Here is a 20,753-nt window from a genome sequence, read left to right as displayed (position 1 = left end):
GCCACAAGGAGTTGCTAGAGTGCAATGGGACAAGGAAATCCCTGCCAGCCAAACTCTCCTCTAACCTGGATAATGCTAGGCCAATTGTGTGCTGTCTCCTGGGTCACAGCTGGCTATGACAGCCTGGGTCTGTAGTGATGCAGTGCCTTAGATTGCTGCACCACTCTGGAGGCCCTAAATTGACAGTTTTTATGGGGATTTTTATTATGCTAATTCGGTTTCCGCGGGGGCGCGGACATCGACCTTTTGAAGAAAACACATTGTAGGCGGGCTTTATGACTTTGTGGCTGTGGTAACGACTGACAACCCCCAGCTGCGTCCGCCGCTGCTGTGACTGTCCTGCCTGGCCGCCCGGTGTCTGCTACGCTGCTCCCCGCTCTGCCCTGCTCCTTCCCTGGATCCAAAGCCCGCCTCGGCTGCCGAACTCCCAGTGAATGCACTAGTCAGCAACCATGACAGGCATCGCCGCCGCGTCTTTCTTCTCCAACTCCTGCAGGTTCGGGGGTTGTGGGCTCCAGTTCGAGTCTCTGGCCGAGCTCATCGTCCATATTGAGGACAATCACATCGGTGAGTTGGGGAGGGAGAGAGGTAGCATAGTTAGCTAGCTAGCCCAATGCTAGGCTAGAAGAACACGGTTCAATTGCATTCCGCTATGCCTGCCTGCTTGCTACCCTTTCGCTGCAAATGCAGAATACAAATTTAGAAAACAAACTTCCCCTCGGATTTAGTGGATGGGTTTAGTTTTGCATTATTATTATGCAGCAAGGGCGTAAGTTTAGCATTTTTTTATTAAACTAATAACGTTGTCATAGGTGGCTAGGCTAGCATAGTCTAGCCAGACAGAGGTTTTGCGTTGGTCGCTGTGTTTACGTTTAGGCCCGTGTTACAATGCAGCGGAGCACCTATCGCTGATTGGGATTTATCTCTCGCCATTGTCACCACAAGTACTCAGCTGTTCTCACCCTGAAAATGCATTAAGATAATACTTAATTGTAAATTCTAATTGATTTGACTCGACTCAGTTCCAACTAGAATAATAAATGCCGCTAGTTTAGTAGTAGACTTGTACCTACCAGGTAGCCTATGTTTTGTTTGTAAGTCAGAGTTTATCATATTATTTGGTTGTTGTCAGCTGAAATGTTTTGAATTTTGTGCCAGCAAAGTTGTTTCCCCTTTTTCTAGATTGTTTCCAGTCTGCAGTCTCTCAGGTGCTTGATTTGCAAAAAATGTAACAATACAATGTTTCAACTTGTTGCAGATTACCACAAAATAGGCGCTCATATCATTTGCTTGGCTTTAGGCGATATGCTACAGTTCAGATTTGCAGCAATCATCAATCACATTTAGACTGCACTCATTTTATATAAAAATATAAATGGTTATAAAACATATGCCCATGTATCAGTATCGTACAACGCAATATTTTCACCATAAGCTATTGCGCATAGTTATCATAACTACGAGGCCTTAGAGGTTTAATATGCTACCAAAAACCATTTGTCTGAGTCACTCATCACAAAACAGCTGCGGCAATGAGCCAAACATTAGGTTATCTCGTAAAAATAGGCCTAATCGGATGATCAATGCTATCTATGCATGAAAGATCGGCATTTGCCCAGCCAGGTCAGACAATAACATGGCGATTTACTCCAAAACACAACAGGGTTCCCAGAAGAGGAAGTCAACAAATGTGTCCTTTGGTCTGGTTGTCTCAAAAGCACTGAGGCCCCTAAATCAGACATATTATCTAATCTTGCCCATTAGATTAAAAAAAATGAGTCCTTTCATCATGTGAGGTAATAACATTTAGGGCTATGTATTTTGCAACATTAATGCCAATGGTATGCCCATCGCTTATGTCCATGGGTTTCATACCAGCATGGACACATGGAGGGGGTGGGCAAGGGATGCTCCACTGAGCCGGTCTCCATGGAGACAGGCTGTCACAGAGGGGGATGGGGGCATGCTATTGGCCGAGGGGCAGCACACCTGCTGCCTCTCATACAAAGAAGGCTCCGCCCCAGCCAGCTGTGACCGTGATGTTGTTTAATTACAGGACAGGGGTGCAGTGGGGGTTTTGGTGGAGGTGTGGCAGAAGACCTATCATCACCATACATCATATACCCACTCACATCAGCTGATGAGAGAAAGGGTCAGCTATCTATCTCAGAGAATAGGTTAGCTCAGAGCCTAGCAATATTTTTATCTCTGGTAGGCTAGGCTTAGAGCAGTAAGCACGCATCCACATACTGTATACAGACACACACACGCTTGACTATTCTTGTGGGTACCTAAAATAGATTTCCATGCAAAATCCTATATTCACTAACCCTTAACTGAACCCCATACTCGTAACCTCTAAACCTAATTCTAAACCTTATTGTAACCCTAAACCTAACCCCTAATCCTTTAGGCTTGTTTTACTCTCCTTGTGGGGACATTTGGGGACTTCCGGTACCCACGAGGATAGTAGATCAAAACACATACACGTTTGGTATTACTATACGTGTGGGAACCTAAAATGTATTTCTATTAAAAATCTAATTTTACCTAAACCTAATTCTAACCTTAAACCTAACCCCTGAGCTTAAAATATCCTTTGTCCTTGTGGGGACCTGGAAAATGTCCCCACAAGGAAGAATTTTCCTTGTTTTACTCTCCTTATGGGGATTCCTAGTACCCACAAGGATAGAAAACAACCCCCTCCCCACACACACTCACCATCTGGCTCCTGAGGCAGCTGAGCAGAACAGGGGTCACCAGTCTGATCAGTTGGGTCAATGAGTCGACCCTACAGCTGCATCGCTACAATGACTGACACCATTAATAACACATAATCAGATCAATACTCTCATTAGATCTGTCCACCCAGCAAGGAGTGTGTTTTGCTGTTTGTCTTTGGTTCCTCTTGTGCTCTACCAGTGCAGTATATTCACCATTCAATTGTTACCAAATCAATAATTACAATACAGAAGATGAGTGTTCACCTGCACAGAGAATACACTCATTTCATTACTGATATGCCTGGTTGTCCACCAGGACTCAGACATGTTCAGCTGCAGAAAGTGTGAAGTCCATATTTAGTGATACAGCACTGCCCTCTAGTGTCAGAGAATGTAATAGTATGCTGTTCATCATCGGCTGGAACTCCAGTACCATTGATAGTGTTTATTCGGTGGCATCATGCTAGGTTTTGTTGCAGAATTTTGAAAGGGAACTGTCATCAATATTAACAGGACCTCCTCTAAAGAAGTCTTGATATCAAAGAGCCTTCCCACCACAGACAAGAAATATTCTGAACAAAAATATAAATGCAGCATGCAACAATTTCAATGATTTTACAGAGTTACAGTTTATATAAGGAAATCAGTCAATTTAAATTAATTCATTAGGCCAAAATCTATGGATTTCACATGACTGGGCAGGGGCGCAGCCATAGGCCCACCCACTGGGGAGCCAGGCCCAGCCAATCGGAATGAGTTTTCCCCCTGCAAAAGGGCTTTTATTACAGACAGAAATACTCTTCAGTTTCATTAGCTGTCTGGGTGGCTGGTCTCAGACGAGCCGGATGTGAAGGTCCTGGGATGGCATGGTTACACGTGGTCTGCGGTTGTGAGGCCAGTTGGACGTACTGCCAAATTCACTTAAACGACATTGGAGGCGGCTTATGGTAGAGAAATGAACATTTAATTATCTGGCAACAGCTCTGTTGGACATTCCTGCAGTGTTTGTGTTTCTGAGGTACAGGGTTGTCCTGTATGTAGGTTACATGTATGATCATGTCTTTAAGTTAGATGTGTGGTCAGAGAAGAGCAATGTAGTGATGTCAGCCTTGGCTAGCTGTGTGCCAGACTGCCAGTGTTGTGTTGTCTTTACCTGAACAAGTACATACCTGCCTCTCACCTGAAACCACCCCTTTCCTGTGCTACCTAGAGATAGAGAGAGGGGAGGAAAGAGGAGTAGAAGAGCGTGAAGGAGAGGGAAACAGAGAGAGAGGCAGAGATGCCACACACAGTGCTTCCTAATTTGGTGAACGTTGCTAGTACAACTTGTCTCTGTTACTCATGTATCATGTTAGCTGTCAAATGTAACCTAGATCTAAGGTTGTTGTGTATGTGAGTCTGCTAATGTAATGTAATCATAGAACAGGCACTGTATATCTGTCTGTGACCAGAAGGGGCCAGTGTAGCACTGTTACTTTTCACTGTTCTGTTAAGCTCTTACTATTGCTTACTGACTACTGTACTGTTGCTCTTCCAACTTTGGAGTGTATCTCTATAGTGGAAAATGGCATCCTTTCCTGTGTTATTAGTTTGTCTTAACTCCGTTTTTGAAGTAGGCATATGTGTTTTTTCTTGTGATTACGTTATGTGTGTAGGATGTGAAAGCAATGATTCCACTACAACATATCTTACTAACCCAGTCATGTCAGATCAGTGACCTGAAGGGAGGGAGGTGGGAAGGAAGGGTGGAAGGTAGGGTACACTGTATAAATATTTGAACAGGGTCCATGTTTGTGTTTGTTGTTGATGCCTGTTGTGTTGGTGGCTATTTCCTCTCTAACCCTCTGAACTCAATGCTGAGGTGTGACATGGAAGGTGTGTGTGTGTGTGTGTGTGTGTGTGTGTGTGTGTGTGTGTGTGTGTGTGTGTGTGTGTGTGTGTGTGTGTGTGTGTGTGTGTGTGTGTGTGTGTGTGTGTGTGTGTGTGTGTGTGTGTGTGTGCTCCAAATGACCTGTCTGGGCGTAACGAGGCAATTAGTGTGTCCCAGAATGGAAAATACACCACCGCACACCCTCAGAAGTCGCAGGGCCTGAAAGCCCCAACATGCACTGGGAAGTGTAATTACAGAGGGGTGTACCCTCCCTCTCTTTCCCCACTCTCCTCCTTTTTCTCTCTTCCCTCTCTCTCCATCCGGTGCCTGCTGCTTCAGAAACACATTAAAACACACTCTGGCTTAATTAGCAGTCTGGAAAACAAGACCCGCATTCTTGGCCTGCTGTGACACACATACACACACACACACACACACACACACACACACACACACACACACACACACACACACACACACACACACAGTTTTGTATTGCTATCCTTGTGGGGACCAAATAATTGATTCCCATACAAAATACTATTTTCCCTAAATTTAACCTTAACCCTTAACCTAAGCCTAACCTTAACCCCAAACTCCTAACCCTAAAACTTTACCTAAACCTAACCGTAACCCCTAACCTTAATTCTAACCCGAGGCCTAAACCTAAAATAGCATTTTTCCTCGTGGGGACCGGCAAAATGTCCCCACTTGTCCGAATTTTCCTTTTTTTACTATCCTTGTGAGGGCTTCTGGTATCCACAAGTATAGTTAAACAAAAAAACACACACACAGGTGGGGCCTTATCTTTGACCGGTAGGAGGCAGTAGTAGACTGTTGGTCAGAAAGGCGATGTCGTGTTGAAGTTAGTAGAGTGCTGTTTGATGGGTAGCTGATTTAATGTCAGGAACACTAATTTGGACTATATTTATGACTCTCTTATGCCCTCAATTTACACTCTTATACACAGGTACACTCCCATGCCACACACTGTCTTATGGAGAGAACTGGACCAGTGTGACACAAGCTCCGTTTTGATTTAGTTTTTTTGTCATTTAGCATGCGCTCTTATCCAGAGCGACTTAAAGTAGTGAATGCATACATTTTTCATACTTGTCCCCCTTGGGAATCAAACCCACAACCCTGGCGACGCAAGCACCATGCTCTACCAACTGAGCCACACGGGACCACTTCTGTGTGCGTGCGCAAACACAGTGGCGGTATCAGGAGTGTACTTGCTTCCTGTCCTGCTAGGTGAACGGAAGCCATAAAGTTGGGGAACATTTATTGCTCTCCCCCTCTCTGCACCTGGTTTACTTAATTCCCCCCTCCCCCATCCCCAACATGCTAGAGTATGTGGTTAGCTTTGGGGAGCTTGACATTAGGGCTGGGCGATATGGCCTAAAAATCATGTCTCAATATCTTTATTTTACATTTTTTTACTTATGGGCGATTCACGCTATATATCTAAATGTTTGAAATGTTTTCTCTAAGTGTTGTACAATTTTAAGGTCAAATACACCGAATTTCAAACGGGTAGCAATAATCTAAAGAATTCAGGGTTTGTGACGTTATACCTAGGCTAAATACAAGCCTTCCACAACCATAAGACCCACTAATATGATTTTATCAAAATATTTTAACCTGTTTTTGTTGTTGCAATAGTCACTGATCTGGCTTTCAAGTCTGTCTATAAAGCAGTAGTGGTGCGTGGGTAAAATCACTGAGGAAGACGAGACACTAAAAAAGCCATATTACAACCTATGTTGTGATAATTATGTTTGCTCTATAACCCGTTAGTTCATACGTGACCACGATATACAATAAGGCGGTGACAACAAAAAGACAAGTCACACAGCGGCGGAATAAATTTAACTACACATATATTTCTTTAATCCCAAAACCGGAGAGCAAACTCTGTCTGGTGAAAACACACAAAGCAAATATTGCATACAAACAGTTATCACCTGCAGCATGGTCAAGCAAGTTCTTGTTTCTTTTTTGACAGTTTACTAAACTAGTGATTTAGAACCACGGAGTTACCGGAAGTCCGCACAAAGACAACAGACACACTGCCTCTGCTATGTCAGCACCATTTCAACTTAAACATTTAAACATCATCAAATCAACAAGGCTTTATATGGTTAGTTTAATACACTGAAAACAAAAACAATTTAGTCCAATCAATGTTGCTAAATGGACGACGCCGGAGAAGATGGCTGACGTTTTACGAGTTCCTAACCGATTGTGTTTTTATGTTCGTTTTTTGCGTTTTAACTTATTTTTTTACTTATTTTGTACATATTGTTGCAGCTAACGTCTCTCATGAGCAAAAATAACTGCTGGACATCAGAACAGCAATTACTCACCACGAACTGGCAGAAGTCCGATGAGCCCGACGTGAAGGACATACTGCTTTCCCGGGAACAGGCCCAAATCTCCGTCGTTGGCGTGAAGAGACAGAGAAAAAAAGGACGGAGGTCGGGCTGTCTTCTGAGAATTCGCAGGCGATCGAATAAACCCCCCCTGCCTTCCGTTCTTCTAGCTAACGTGCAATAATTGGAAAATAAAATTGACGACCTACAAGGAATATTAAACTACCAACGGGACATTAAAACTGTAATGTCTTATGCTTCACGGAGTCATGGCTGAACGACGACATTATCACCATACAGCTGGCTGGTTATACGCTGTATCGGCAGGATAGAACAGCGGCGTCTGGTAAGACAAGGGGTGGCAGACTGCATATATGTAAACAGCAGCTGCACGATATCTAAGGAAGTCTTGAGGTTTTGCTTGCCTGAGGAAGAGTATCTCATGATAAGCTGTAGCCCACACTATCTACCTAGAGTTTTCATCTGTATTTTTCGTAGGTGTCTACATACCACCACAGATCGATTCTGGCACTAAGACCGCACTCAATGAGCTATATTCCGCCATAAGCAAACAGGAAAATGCTCATCCAGAGGCGGTGCTCCTAGTGGCCGGAGACTTTAATGCAGGGAAACTTAAATCTGTTTTACCAAATTTCTATCAGCATATTAAATGTGCAACCAGAGTGGGATTAAAACTCAAGACTACCTTTACTCCACACACAGAGATGCATACAAAGCTCTCCCTCGCCCTCCATTTGGCAAAGCTGACCTTAATTCTATCCTCTTGATTCCTGCTTACAAGCAAAAAATTAAGCAGGAAGCACCAGTGACTCGATCAATAGAAAAGTGGCCAGATGACGCAGATGCTAAGCTACAGGACTGTTTTGCTAGCACAGACTGGAATATGTTCTGGGATTCTTCCAATGGTATTGAGGAGTACACCACATCAGTCATTGGCTTCATCAATAAGTGCATCGATGACGTCATCCCCACAGTGACCGTACGTACATACCCCAACCAGAAGCCATGGATTACAGGCAACATCCGCACTGAGCTAAAGGCTAGAGCTGCCACTTTCAAGGAGCGGGACTGTAACCCGGAAGCTTATAAGAAATCCCGCTATGCCCTCCGATGAACCATCAAACAGGCAAAGTGTCAATACAGGACTAAGATCGAATCGTGCTATACCGGCTCCGACGCTCGTCGGATATGGCAGGGCTTGCAAACCATTAGACTACCAAGGGAAGCACAGCCGAGAGCTGCCCAGTGACACGAGCCTACCAGATGAGCTAAACTACTTCTATGCTCGCTTCGAGGTAAATAACACTGAAACATGCATGAGAGCACCAGCTGTTCCGGACGACTGTGCGATCACGCTCTTCGCAGCTCATGTGAGTAAGACCTTTAAACAGGTCAACATTCACAAGGCTGCAGGGCCAGATGGATTACCAGGACGTGTACTGCGAGCATGTGCTGACCAACCAGCAAGTGTCTTCACTGACATTTTCAATCTCTCCCTGTCTGAGTCTGTAATACCAACATGTTTTAAGCTGACCACCATAGTCCTGCCATCCAGGACCTCTATACCAGGCGGTGTCAGAGGAAGGCCCTAAAAATTGTAATTGACTCCAGCTGCCCTAGTCAGACTGTTCTCTCTACTACCGCACGGCAAGCGGTACCGGGGCGCCAAGTCTAGGTCCAAGAGGCTTCTAAACAGCTTCTACCCCCAAGCCATAAGACTCCTGAATGTCTAGTCAAATGGCTACTCAGACTATTTGCGTTGCCACCCCCCCTTTTACGCTGCTGTTACTCTGTAAATATCTATGCATAGTCACTTTAATAAGTCTACCTACATGTTCATATTACCTCAACTTATATTTCCCTCACTAAATTTAACCTCTATGGGCTAGGTGGGACGCTTGCGTCCCACCTACGTAACAGCCACTGGCAGCCTGTGGCGCGATTTTCAAAACCTTAAAAATCCTATTACTTCAATTTCTCAAACATATGACTATTTTACAGCTATTTAAAGACAAGACTCTCGTTAATCTAACCACACTGTCCGATTTCAAAAAGGCTTTACAACGAAAGCAAAACATTAGATTATGTCAGCAGAGTACCAAGCCAGAAATAATCAGACACCCATTTTTCAAGCCAGCATATAATGTCACCAAAACCCAGAAGACAGCTAAATGCAGCACTCACCTTTGATGATCTTCATCAGATGACAACCCTAGGACATTATGTTATACAATACATGCATGTTTTGTTCAATCAAGTTCATATTTATATCAAAAACCAGCTTTTTACATTAGCATGTGACGTTCAGAACTAGCATACCCCCCGCAAACTTCCGGGGAATTCGCTAACATTTTACTAAATTACTCACGATAAACGTTCACAAAAAGCATAACAATTATTTTAAGAATTATAGATACAGACCTCCTCTATGCACTCGATATGTCCGATTTTAAAATAGCTTTTTGGTGAAAGCACATTTTGCAATATTCTAAGTACATAGCCCAGGCATCACGGGCTCGCTATTTAGACACCCGGCAAGTTTAGCACTCACCATAATCATATTTACTATTATAAAAGTTTGATTACCTTTTGTTGTCTTCGTCAGAATGCACACCCAGGACTGCTACTTCAATAACAAATGTTGGTTTGGTCCAAAATAATCCATCGTTATATCCGAATAGCGGCGTTTTGTTCGTGCGTTCCAGACACTATCCGAAATAGTAAAGAAGTGTCGCGCGCATGGCGCAATTCGTGACAATAAAATTCTAAATATTCCATTACCTTACTTCGAAGCATGTCAACCGCTGTTTAAAATCAATTTTTACGCCATTTTTCTCGTAGAAAAGCGATAATATTCCGACAGGGAATCTCCTTTTCGGCAAACAGAGGAAAAAATCCCAAAGGCGGGGGCGGTCGGGTCACGCGCATAAGCCCAGTGTCACTTGATCGGCCACTTGAGAAAGGCGATAATGTGTTTCAGCCTGGGGCTGGAATGACGACATTCTGTTTTTTCCCGGGCTCTGAGCGCCTATGGATGACGTGGGAAGTGTCACGTTAGAGCAGAGATCCTTAGTAAATGATAGAGATGGAAAAGAAGTTCAAGAAATGTTCAGACAGGCCACTTCCTGTAAAGGAATCTCTCAGGTTTTGACCTGCCATTTGAGTTCTGTTATACTCAGACACCATTCAAACAGTTTTAGAAAATTTAGGGTGTTTTCTATCCATATGTAATAAGTATATGCATATTCTAGTTACTGGGTAGGAGTGGTAACCAGATTAAATCGGGTATGTTTTTTATCCAGCCGTGTCAATACTGCCCCCTAGCCCTAACAGGTTAAACATCAGCTATCCGAGCAGCTAACCGATCGCTGCAGCTGTACATAGTCCGGCTTAAATTCACACAGGACACTGGATAAGACAGGAGAAATACTCCAGATATAACAGACTGACCCTAGCCCCACGACACAAACTATTGCAGCATAAATACTGGGGGCTGAGACGGGAGGGGTCGGGAGACACTGTGGCCTCGTCCGACGATACCCTCGGACAGGGCCAAATAGGCAGGATATAACCCCACCCCTTTGCCAAAGCACAGCCCCCACACCACTAGAGGGATGTCTTCAACCACCAACTTACTATCCTGAGAAAGGGCCGAGTATAGCCCACGATGATATCCCCCATGGCACGAACCCGAGGGGGGGGCGCCAATCCGGACAGGAAGACCACGTCAGTGACTCAACCCACTCAAGTGACGCACCCCTCCTAGGGACGGCATGGAAGAGCACCAGTAAGCCAGTGACTCAGCCCCTGTAGTAGGGTTAGAGGCAGAGAGTCCCAGTGGAGTGAGGGAAACCGGCCAGGTAGAGACAGCAAGGGTGGTTCGTTGCTCCAGTGCCTTTCCTTTCACTTTCACACTCCTGGGCCAGACTACACTGAATCATAGGACCTACTGAAGAGATGAGTCTTCAATAAAGACTTAAAAGTAGAGACCGAGTCTGCGTCTCTCACATGGATAGGCAGACCATTCCATAAAAATGGAGCTCTATAGGAGAAAGCCCTGCCTCCAGCTGTTTGCTTAGAAATTCTAAGGACAGTAAGGAGGCCTGTGTCTTGTGAATGTCGTGTACGTGTAGGTATGTACGGCAGGACCAAATCGGAAAGATAGGTAGGCGCAAGCCCATGTAATGCTTTGTAGGTTAGCAATAAAACCTTGAAATCAGCCCTAGCCTTAACAGGAAGCCAGTGTAGAGAGGCTTGCACTGGAGTAATATGATCAAATTTTTTGGTTGTAGTCAAGATTCTAGCAGCCGTGTTTAGCACTAACTAAAGTTTATTCAGTCCTTTATCCGGGTAGCCGGAAAGTAGAGCATTGCAGTAGTCTAACCTAGAAGTGACAAAAGCATGGATAAAATTTTCTGCATCATTTTTGGACAGAAAGTTTCTGATTTTTGCAATGTTAAGTAGATGGAAAAAAGCTGTCCTTGAAACAGTCTTCATATGTTCATCAAAAAAGCGATCAGGGTCCAGAGTAACGCAAAGGTCCTTCACAGTTTTATTTGAGACGACTGTACAAACATCAAGATTAATTGTCAGATTCAACAGTAGATCTCTTTGTTTCTTGTGACTTAGAACTAGCATCTCTGTTTTGTCCGAGTTTAAAAGTATAACATTTGCCCCCATCCACTTCCTTATGTCTGAAACACAGGCTTCCAGGGAGGGCAATTTTAGGGGTTCACCATGTTTCATTGAAATGTACAGCTGTGTGTCGTCCGCATAGCAGTGAAAGTTAACATTATGTTTCCGAATGACATCACCAAGAGGTAAAATATATAGTGAAAACAATAGTGGTCCTAAAACGGAGCCTTGAGGGACGCCGAAATGTACAGTTGATTTGTCAGAGGACAAACCATCTACAGAGACAAACTATTATCTCCGACAGATAAGATCTAAACCAGGCCAGAACTTGTCCGTGTAGTCCAATTTGGGTTTCCAATCTCTCCAAAAGAATGTGGTGATCGATGGTATCAAAAGCAGCACGAAGGAGAGTAAAGGTGCTTGCTGGGGCAGAGGCGTCGGTTGGATACTGCTCGGGTGTAGGTGCTACATATGCTGATCGTGATGGTTTGGTGCGCTTTCTTACCTTTTTATTGAGTTCCATGGTATGCAGGCCACCATAGGAACTACAAACAAGAGGAGGGCGGGGCTTACATTTACTTCCTGGAATGTCAAGGGTTTAAACGAACCAATTAAGAGAGGCAAGGTCGTAGCCCACTTGAAAGCACTCTCGTCTGATATTATATTTTTGCAAGAAACCCATCTGAAAAACAATTCTCATTAGCAGACTTAAATGTAGGTGGGTGGGGCCAGTGTATCACTCTAACTTCTCCGCCAAAACGAGAGACACAGCGATTCTGGTATGGATAGGAATTCCCTTTCTACATAAAACCACTATTGCGGATAAAGAGGGTCGTTATGTGATCGTAATAGGAGAGATCTTCTGTAACTCTACTAAATATCTATGGGCGAAACATTGATTACCCCTCTTTTTTCAAATGAGTCCTTGCCCTGATTCCAGATATCTCCCATACTAACCTGGTCATTGGAGGGGATCTTAACTGTGTGCTAGACCAATATTTGGATAGATCCTCTACCCGGCGTACCCCTACCTCCTATTCAAGTGAATTCTTGAATACCTACATAAAAAAATAGAACTTATTTGATATATGGAGGATCTCTAACCCTACGGGTAGGGAATACTCAAAGCAAATCAAAGTTTATTTGTCACGTGCGCCGAGTACAACAGGTGTAGACCTTACAGTGAAATGCTTACTTACAGGCTCTAACCAATAGTGCAAAAAAGGTATTAGGTGAACAATAGGTAAGTAAAGAAAGAAAACATCAGTAAAAAGACAGGCTATAAAAGTAGCGAGGCTACATACAGACACCGGTTAGTCAGGCTGATTGAGGTAGTATGTACATGTAGATATAGTTAAAGTGACTATGCATATATGATGAACAGAGAGTAGCAGTAGCGTAAAAGAGGGGTTGGCAGGTGGTGGGTGGGACACAATGCAGATAGCCCGGTTAGCCAATGTGCGGGAGCACTGGTTGGTTGGCCCAATTGAGGTAGTATGTACATGAATGTATTGTTAAAGTGACTATGCGTATATGATAAACAGAGAGTAGCAGCAGCGTTAAAAGAGGGGTTGGGGGAGGGCACACAATGCAAATACTCCTTTTACTCTCATGTTCACAATGTTTATACCTGAATTGACTACTTTTTGGTTGATGCGAAATTACTCCCCTATGCCTGTAATATGAGGTATCATGATATTATAATCTCTGACCACAGTCCACTCACCTTCTCCCTGAGATTGCTCTCTCTCTACCTGCACAAAATGTTGGTTCAGGCCAATGAGGATGGAGCTCTCCCACCTACTTTGGATGAGGCGTTCCCTACAGTTATACATAAGAAGGGTACAAATCCGGAAGAGGTAGGGTCATATATCTCTCCCTAATACAGACCAAAAGATTTGAACAGGCTTAGCACTTTAATTGGCAAATTGGTCCATTCGAACCAGACCGGCTTTATCCCTAACAGAAACTCATTCTTCAATCTCAGGCACCTCTTCAACATTATGTATTCTCAGAGGTTACCTAACGTGGACCTTGCTGTTATATCTCTTGACGTCGAAAAAGCCTTTGACCAAGTTGAGTGGTCCTATCTATTCAAGGTCCTACAGAAATGTAATATTGAAGATGGGTTCATAAATTGGATCCAGCTTTTATATAGGAACCCCTGTGCAAGAATACTCACTAACCAATCATTGTCGCCCCGATTTAACCTTTATACAGGGACAAGGCAGGGTTGTGCGCTGTCGCGTATGCTGTTTGCTCTAATTATTGAACTTCTCGCTCAGGCGATCAGATCTCATGCAGCAATACACGGCTATAATACTAAAGATACTCTAAATAAGATTTCCCTATACGCAGATGACATTATCCTCTATGTAACAGAACCCCAAGCTAGTATTCCAGCTATTCTTGATGTAATTAACTTGTTTGGTACCTTCTCGGGATACAGAATCAATTGGAACAAGGGCGAATTAATGCCCATATGGTTGCAAAACACCTCTTGGTTAGAACATCTTCCAGTTAAGTTATCTTCCAAAAAATTTACCTACCTAGGAATTCTAGTTACCAAACAATACTCTTCACTATTTAAAGAGAATTTCCCCTCTCTGATGCAAAAACTCAAGGCAAACATACAATTTTGGAGAACTCTCCCAATTTCTCTGCTCAGATGGATTAATGCCATTAACCTGTTAGGGGTAGGGGGCAGTATTTACACGGCCGGATAAAAAAACGTACCCGATTTAATCTGGTTATTACTACTGCCCAGAAACTAGAATATGCATATAATTATTGGCTTTGGATAGAAAACACCCTAAAGTTTCTAAAACTGTTTGAATGGTGTCTGTGAGTATAACAGAACTCATATGGCAGGCAAAAACCTGAGAAGATTCTGTACAGGAAGTGCCCTCTCTAACTATTCCTTGGGCTTCTTGACTCTTTTTATTGAAAACGTAGGATCTTTGCTGTAACGTGACACTTCCTACGGCTCCCATAGGCTCCCAGAACCCGGGAAAAAGCTGAATGATGTCGAGGCAGCCCCTGGCTGAAAAACATTAGCGCCTTTGGTAAGTGGTCTATCAGAGGACAATGAGACTGAGGCGCATGCACGAGGCGACCCCATGTTTTTATTTTCTCTCTCTTTGTACTAAAACACAGATTCCCGGTCGGAATATTATTGCTTTTTTACGAGAAAAATGGCATAAAAATTGATTTTAAACAGCGGTTGACATGCTTCGAAGTACGGTAATGGAATATTTAGAATTTTTTTGTCATGAAACGCGTCGGGCGCGTCACCCTTCTTTACACTTCGGATAGTGTCTTGAACGCACGAACAAAACAGAGGATATTTGAACATAACTATGGATTATTTTGAACCAAACCAACATTTGTTATTGAAGTAGAAGTCCTGGGAGTGCATTCTGACGAAGAACAGCAAAGGTAATAACATTTTTCTTATAGTAAATCTGACTTTGGTGAGGGCTAAACTTGGTGGGTGTCTAAATTGCTAGCCCTGTGATGCCGGGCTATCTACTTAGCTTTTCGGTGAAAGCACATTTTGCAATATTCTATTTTAAAATCGGACATAGCGCGTGCATAGAGGAGTTCTGTATCTATAATTCTTAAAATAATTGTTATGTTTTTTGTGAATGTTTATCGTGAGTAATTTAGTAAATTCACCGGAAGTTTGCGGGGGGTATGCTAGTTCTGAACGTCACATGCTAATGTAAAAAGCTGGTTTTTGATATAAATATGATCTTCATTGAACAAAACATGCATGTATTGTATAACATAATGTCCTAGGGGTGTCATCTGATGAAGATCATCAAAGGTTAGTGCTGCATTTAGCTGTGGTTTGGGTTTATGTGACATTATATGCTAGCTTGAAAAATGGGTGTTTGATTATTTCTGTCTGGGTACTCTGCTGACATAATCTAATGTTTTGCTTTCGTTGTAAAGCCTTTTTGAAATCGGACAGTGTGGTTAGATTAACGAGAGTCTTGTCTTTAAATAGCTGTAAAATAGTCATATGTTTGAGAAATTGAAGTAATAGCATTTCTAAGGTATTTGAATAACGCGCCACAGGATTCCACTGGCTGTTACGTAGGTGGGACGATTTCGTCCCACCTTCCCTAGAGAGGTTAAAATGGTCTTCCTCCCACAACTGCTCTACCTATACCAGAACATCCCAGTAATCACACCTAAATCCTTTCATAAACAACTGGACTCAATTATCAATCCTTTCATCTGGGATTATAAAACACACAGGATAGGTAAAAAACACCTCTGTAAATACAAGATGGAAGGAGGATTGTCTCTCCCACATGTTATATTTTACTACTGGGCCTCTAACCTTCGCGCTGTTACGTTTTTGCTGGATGACGCACTTCCGTCATCCAGCTGGCTTAGTATGGAGCGTGAGGATTCTCTATTGGCGTGGGATTTTGTCGCCTGTCAATCTGGAGATGTCACTTTATAGTAACAATCCTAATACATAGCACAGTCCAAATCTGGAAGCAAATTAAAGTCCACTTTGATCTTTGACCAATATCATTCATGCTCCCTGTTTCGAGGATTTCCTCCTTTGCCCCCTCTAACCTTGATAACACCTTTGAGTGATGGGGAGAGCTAGGGATAAATACCATAGGGGATCTATATATAGAAGGGACCTTTGCCTCCTTTGAGTTGCTGAGGGAAATTTATAATCTTCCTAGAAGTAACTTTTTCAGATACCCACAGATTAGAGACTGTTAGAAAATACCTTCCGACATTTGGGAATGCTAAACCTTCCATGTTTGACGGATGCATAAAAATATGCCCCACCTCAGACAACTGATATCTCGTCTATATGACGTTTTTCAATCTGTTAGCATACCTTCTACAGATGCCATTAAGGCAAAATGGGAGGAAGAACTAGGGACTGACATTTCTGTGGCAGACTGGGAGGACAGCTTGGAGTATATACACACCTGCTCCATTAACTCCAGACATCGTCTCATACAATTCAAGGTATTACACAGATTACACTATTCCACAACCAAACTGCATAGGATATTTCCTGGTACATCCCCTATGTGTGATAAATGCCAGGCTGAGCAGGGTACACTACTCCACTGCTGTATGGGTATTGGTGTGGAATTTTTAGGATCCTCTCTGAAGTTATGGAGACTTCAATTGACCCAGACCCGCTTCTGATAACGAGTTGCCAATTCCGTATATAATTCTGTTTTATGCTTATTGCACATTATAAAACGGTCTTTGGCTATAATGCTTCTACCGGTACTTGGTACCCCAATGCCGCGACAAACTGAGCATTCATTTTACAGAATCAATGTTCATTGATACTCTCGATTTAGTTGTCTGCTCTGCGCGCAATGTGAGTAGTTGAGACAACTTTTCTAACGATACCCTTTTTATCTTCTCTATTACAGTAAAATAATGTTTTAATGTGTTTTGGTGTCCATATGACCGATTCTGTTTGACCAAACCTCAAATGAAAAACCAGCTTTTTACATTAGCATGTGACGTTCAGAACTAGCAAACATACCGAAAACTTCCGGTGAATTTACTAAATTACTCACGATAAACATTCACAAAAAACATAACAATTATTTTAAGAATTATAGATACAGAACTCCTTTATGCAATCGCGGTGTCCGATTTTAAAATAGCTTTTCGGCAAAAGCACATTTTGCAATATTCTGAGTACATAGCTCACCATCACGGGCTAGCTATTTTGACACCCACCAAGTTTGGCACTCACCAAACTCAGATTTACTATAAGAAAAATTGGATTACCTTTGCTGTTCTTCGTCAGAATGCACTCCCAGGACTTCTACTTCATCCACAAATGTTGTTTTGGTTCAAAATAATCCATAGTTATGTTCAAATATCCTCTGTTTTGTTCTTGCGTTCAAGACACTATCCGAACGGTGACGCGCGGACGCGTATCGTGACAAAAAAATTCAAAATATTCCATTACCGTACTTCGAAGCATGTCAAACGCTGTTTAAAATCAATTTTATGTGATTTTTCTCGTAAAATAGCGATAATATTCCGACCGAGAAACCCTGTTTTCGTTCAAAGACTCAAAGTTGAAAATGAAGTCGTCTCGTGCACGCGCGCCCCCGTCTCATTGTTTTCAGATCAACCACTATCCAAATGCGCTACTGTTTTTCAGCCATGGGCTGCAAAGTCATCATTCAACGTTCTGGCGCCTTCTGAGAGCCTATGGGAGCCTTAGAAAGTGTCACGTTACAGCAGAGATCCTCTGTTTTCAATAAAGAGAGTATAGAAGGCCACGAAATGGTCAGAGAGGGCACTTCCTGTATAGAATCTTCTCAGGTTTTGGCCTGCCATATGAATTCTGTTATACTCACAGACACCATTCAAACAGTTTTAGAAACTTTAGGGTGTTTTCTATCCAAATCAAACAATTATATGCATATTCTAGTTTCTGGGCAGTAGTAATAACCAGATTAAATCGGGTACGTTTTTTATCCGGATGTGAAAATACTGCCCCCTACCCTAGAGAGGTTAATAAAGACCTTTAAAACTCCCGCATTACCTAACATTGTTGTTACTAACATTTAGAAGTACGAGATACCATACCCGGTCACAAGGATGGTGAATTTTTGAAATTCCGTCTGCCACTAAAACATTTAGGAAAAAACGGCTTTTTGTTCCATAAGTGAGGTGCGAAGAACTATCTTTAGAATACCTTACAGGCAATTCAGAATGTAGATTGAGGACCTCTACTGAGGAATGTAGTTGTTTTGCATGATTGTGTTGTGTAGGGTTAGCACAGTATTTGTATTTTGTTGGTGTATTTCCTATGCTCCTACGCTGCCGTGATTGTGTAATTGTGAAATCCAGGGCTCCCTTGTAAAAGAGACCTTGGTCTCAATTAGGGATGCACGATATATCGGTGAACATATCGGAATCGGCTGATATTAGCTAAAAATACCGACATCGGTATCGGCCCGATGTCTAGTTTAACGCCATGCATATATAACGTAGGTACATGACGTAATGACCTAGAAGAAAAAGAAACGCACACCTATTTAGGCGAGGTGCTGGCTAGTGGAGTAGAAAACTTGAAAATAAAGGAGAGCTGCACACTCTAGGAGCTCAGATGCAAAAATGTTATATTCAACGTTTCGACATGCAAGCTGTCTTCATCAGGGTATAATGAAAACACTGCGGGATGACTCGTTTATATAGTGTCAAATGACACACAGGTGTCTGTAATCATGGCCAAGTGTGGCCTAATATTGGTTCATTCTCAAATATTAAAATGGCATACAAAGTACAGCATACAAAAAACATGAATAGCATATGATCATAGATTAATTTTAGACTACACAAGTTTACAAACAATTACAATGGCAAAAGTCACAATAATCACAAGAATGGCTTCAGATCAAAGTCTACATTGAGACCGATGAAAGATCCAGGCAGCCTCTCGTTTTAACAATAAATGTGGAGCACGTAATAACACCTTTGATTGGGTTCTGTTTCCCTGTTTGGGGGTGTTTGAAGGATCTACATTTATAGTGCCATTGCTTTGAGCACAGCCATTACACTTGTATTTTCCATTCAGTAGGGGCGCAAATAGACGTTCAGGAATATCTTGGGGTGGTAAATCAGAGTGTATCAGTTGGTCTCTGAGATTTCTGCCCCGCGAGAATACAACCAATGGAAGGTCCGAAAACACATTACCGAGACTATCATTGGATTTTAGAATGTGCCAATGTTTGTGATCGATTCCCTTAATTTTTTCAGAGCACTTTGAATAGCGGGTAGTTAGAACGCAAGAATGTGTCTTTTTAATGACTCCACGTGAAATTTTGCGGTTCACTTGCAACACAGCATCCCTATCCTAGCCCACAATGTCTGCTGTGTAGATCGAGCAGGCAACAAGTCGAACAGTCAGTTGAAAGAGTAAGACAATTTCAGCGAGACAACTCAATGGCGAAATCAATTAAAGCCAAGACAATGGAATTCATTGCCCTTGACAATCAACCGTTCTCAGTCGTGGGTGATGTTGGCACCGGTACGCACTACCAAGTGCGCTATTTTTCAGATGTTGCCCTACCGGAGTAACACAGTAATAGCGTCACTGCTATTAGCTTCATGACATACATACTATGGAACGCCGTTTGGGTCTTTGCATGTCAAAAAAGATACAGTAGCACTGTCAAAGCTGTACAAAAAAGTCTGCAAACACCGGCCACGAACGATGTGTTTACAATACCGCGTTGGTAATAAAGCATAATTTGTTCGACCACAACTTCTGGGGTACCTAGCTAACACCAATACAACCAGCCTGAAAACAATGACCAGTAGAAACTGCAGTCATTTTCATAATTCTTAGCAATGATTTAGGAATCTTTGTGAGTAAGTATTAGCTAGGTTGCCACTTGTTCGCCTATTGAAATTGAACTTCAGTTCATGAAAATAAATAGCTAGCCAGCTACTTAACCCTGTTGCCCAAAGCTAACGTTAAAAGCAGCCATCTGGCTAGTGAGGCTCGACCGGACCGGGTTGTGAAGCTAGCCACGGTAAGGATTAGGCACAATAGTGGAATTTGCGGTTTGCCTTCAAAATAAAAGTATGTAATTGACAGTGATGCAAATGAATACAAATAGTAGAATTATGCCATACCTTTATTTTGAAGGCTAACCGCAAATTCCACTATTGTGGCTAATCCTTATTGTGGCTAGCTTCACATAGATGGGTCCGACCACCATTAATCGAATAAGAACTGTCTTATAAGTTAGGGTTATTTTAGATGATGACATCTAGATATATAGTTAGCTAGCTAACTATAGCTACTGAAACAGATTTGTTGTTTTTGCTATGTTTTTGGGGAAGAACATTGTTTGCATCCATGAGATAGCTAGCTTTTTTTAAATGACCAGCACTGTAGGTGCGCGAGACAACTTTACCAGCATCATAGCATACGTATCGTTGTGACATGAAATACGATTGATTGTGTAATAACTACGTTTGTTTTGTAATGAATGCGTTAAATTATTATGTGACGTGCAGTCACATTCAGATCCTGAATGGTCAACAAGCTTATTTGACACGTCAAATAGTGTTATTTGACGTGTATCTTTTTTGACA

General features: G+C 42.5%; 1 protein-coding gene across 1 annotated transcript in view; it reads left to right on the top strand.

Moving 5' to 3' along the window:
- The first annotated feature begins 265 nt into the window (after window positions 1–265).
- Window positions 266–20,753, top strand: part of LOC106588863 (juxtaposed with another zinc finger protein 1) — a 33,023-nt gene continuing 12,535 nt past the window's right edge. Inside the window, exon 1 of the mRNA XM_014178355.3 lies at window positions 266–567. Within this exon, the coding sequence (XP_014033830.1) occupies window positions 453–567 (115 nt within the window). The 5' untranslated portion in view covers window positions 266–452. The remainder of the gene's footprint in view (window positions 568–20,753) is intronic.

This window comes from Salmo salar, chromosome 27 (assembly GCF_965601325.2).
Source record: "Salmo salar chromosome 27, fSalSal1, whole genome shotgun sequence".
Lineage (NCBI taxonomy): Eukaryota > Metazoa > Chordata > Actinopteri > Salmoniformes > Salmonidae > Salmo > Salmo salar.
Note: the sequence above shows the minus strand (reverse complement) of the source record. Positions and strands in the feature narration are given on the sequence as shown.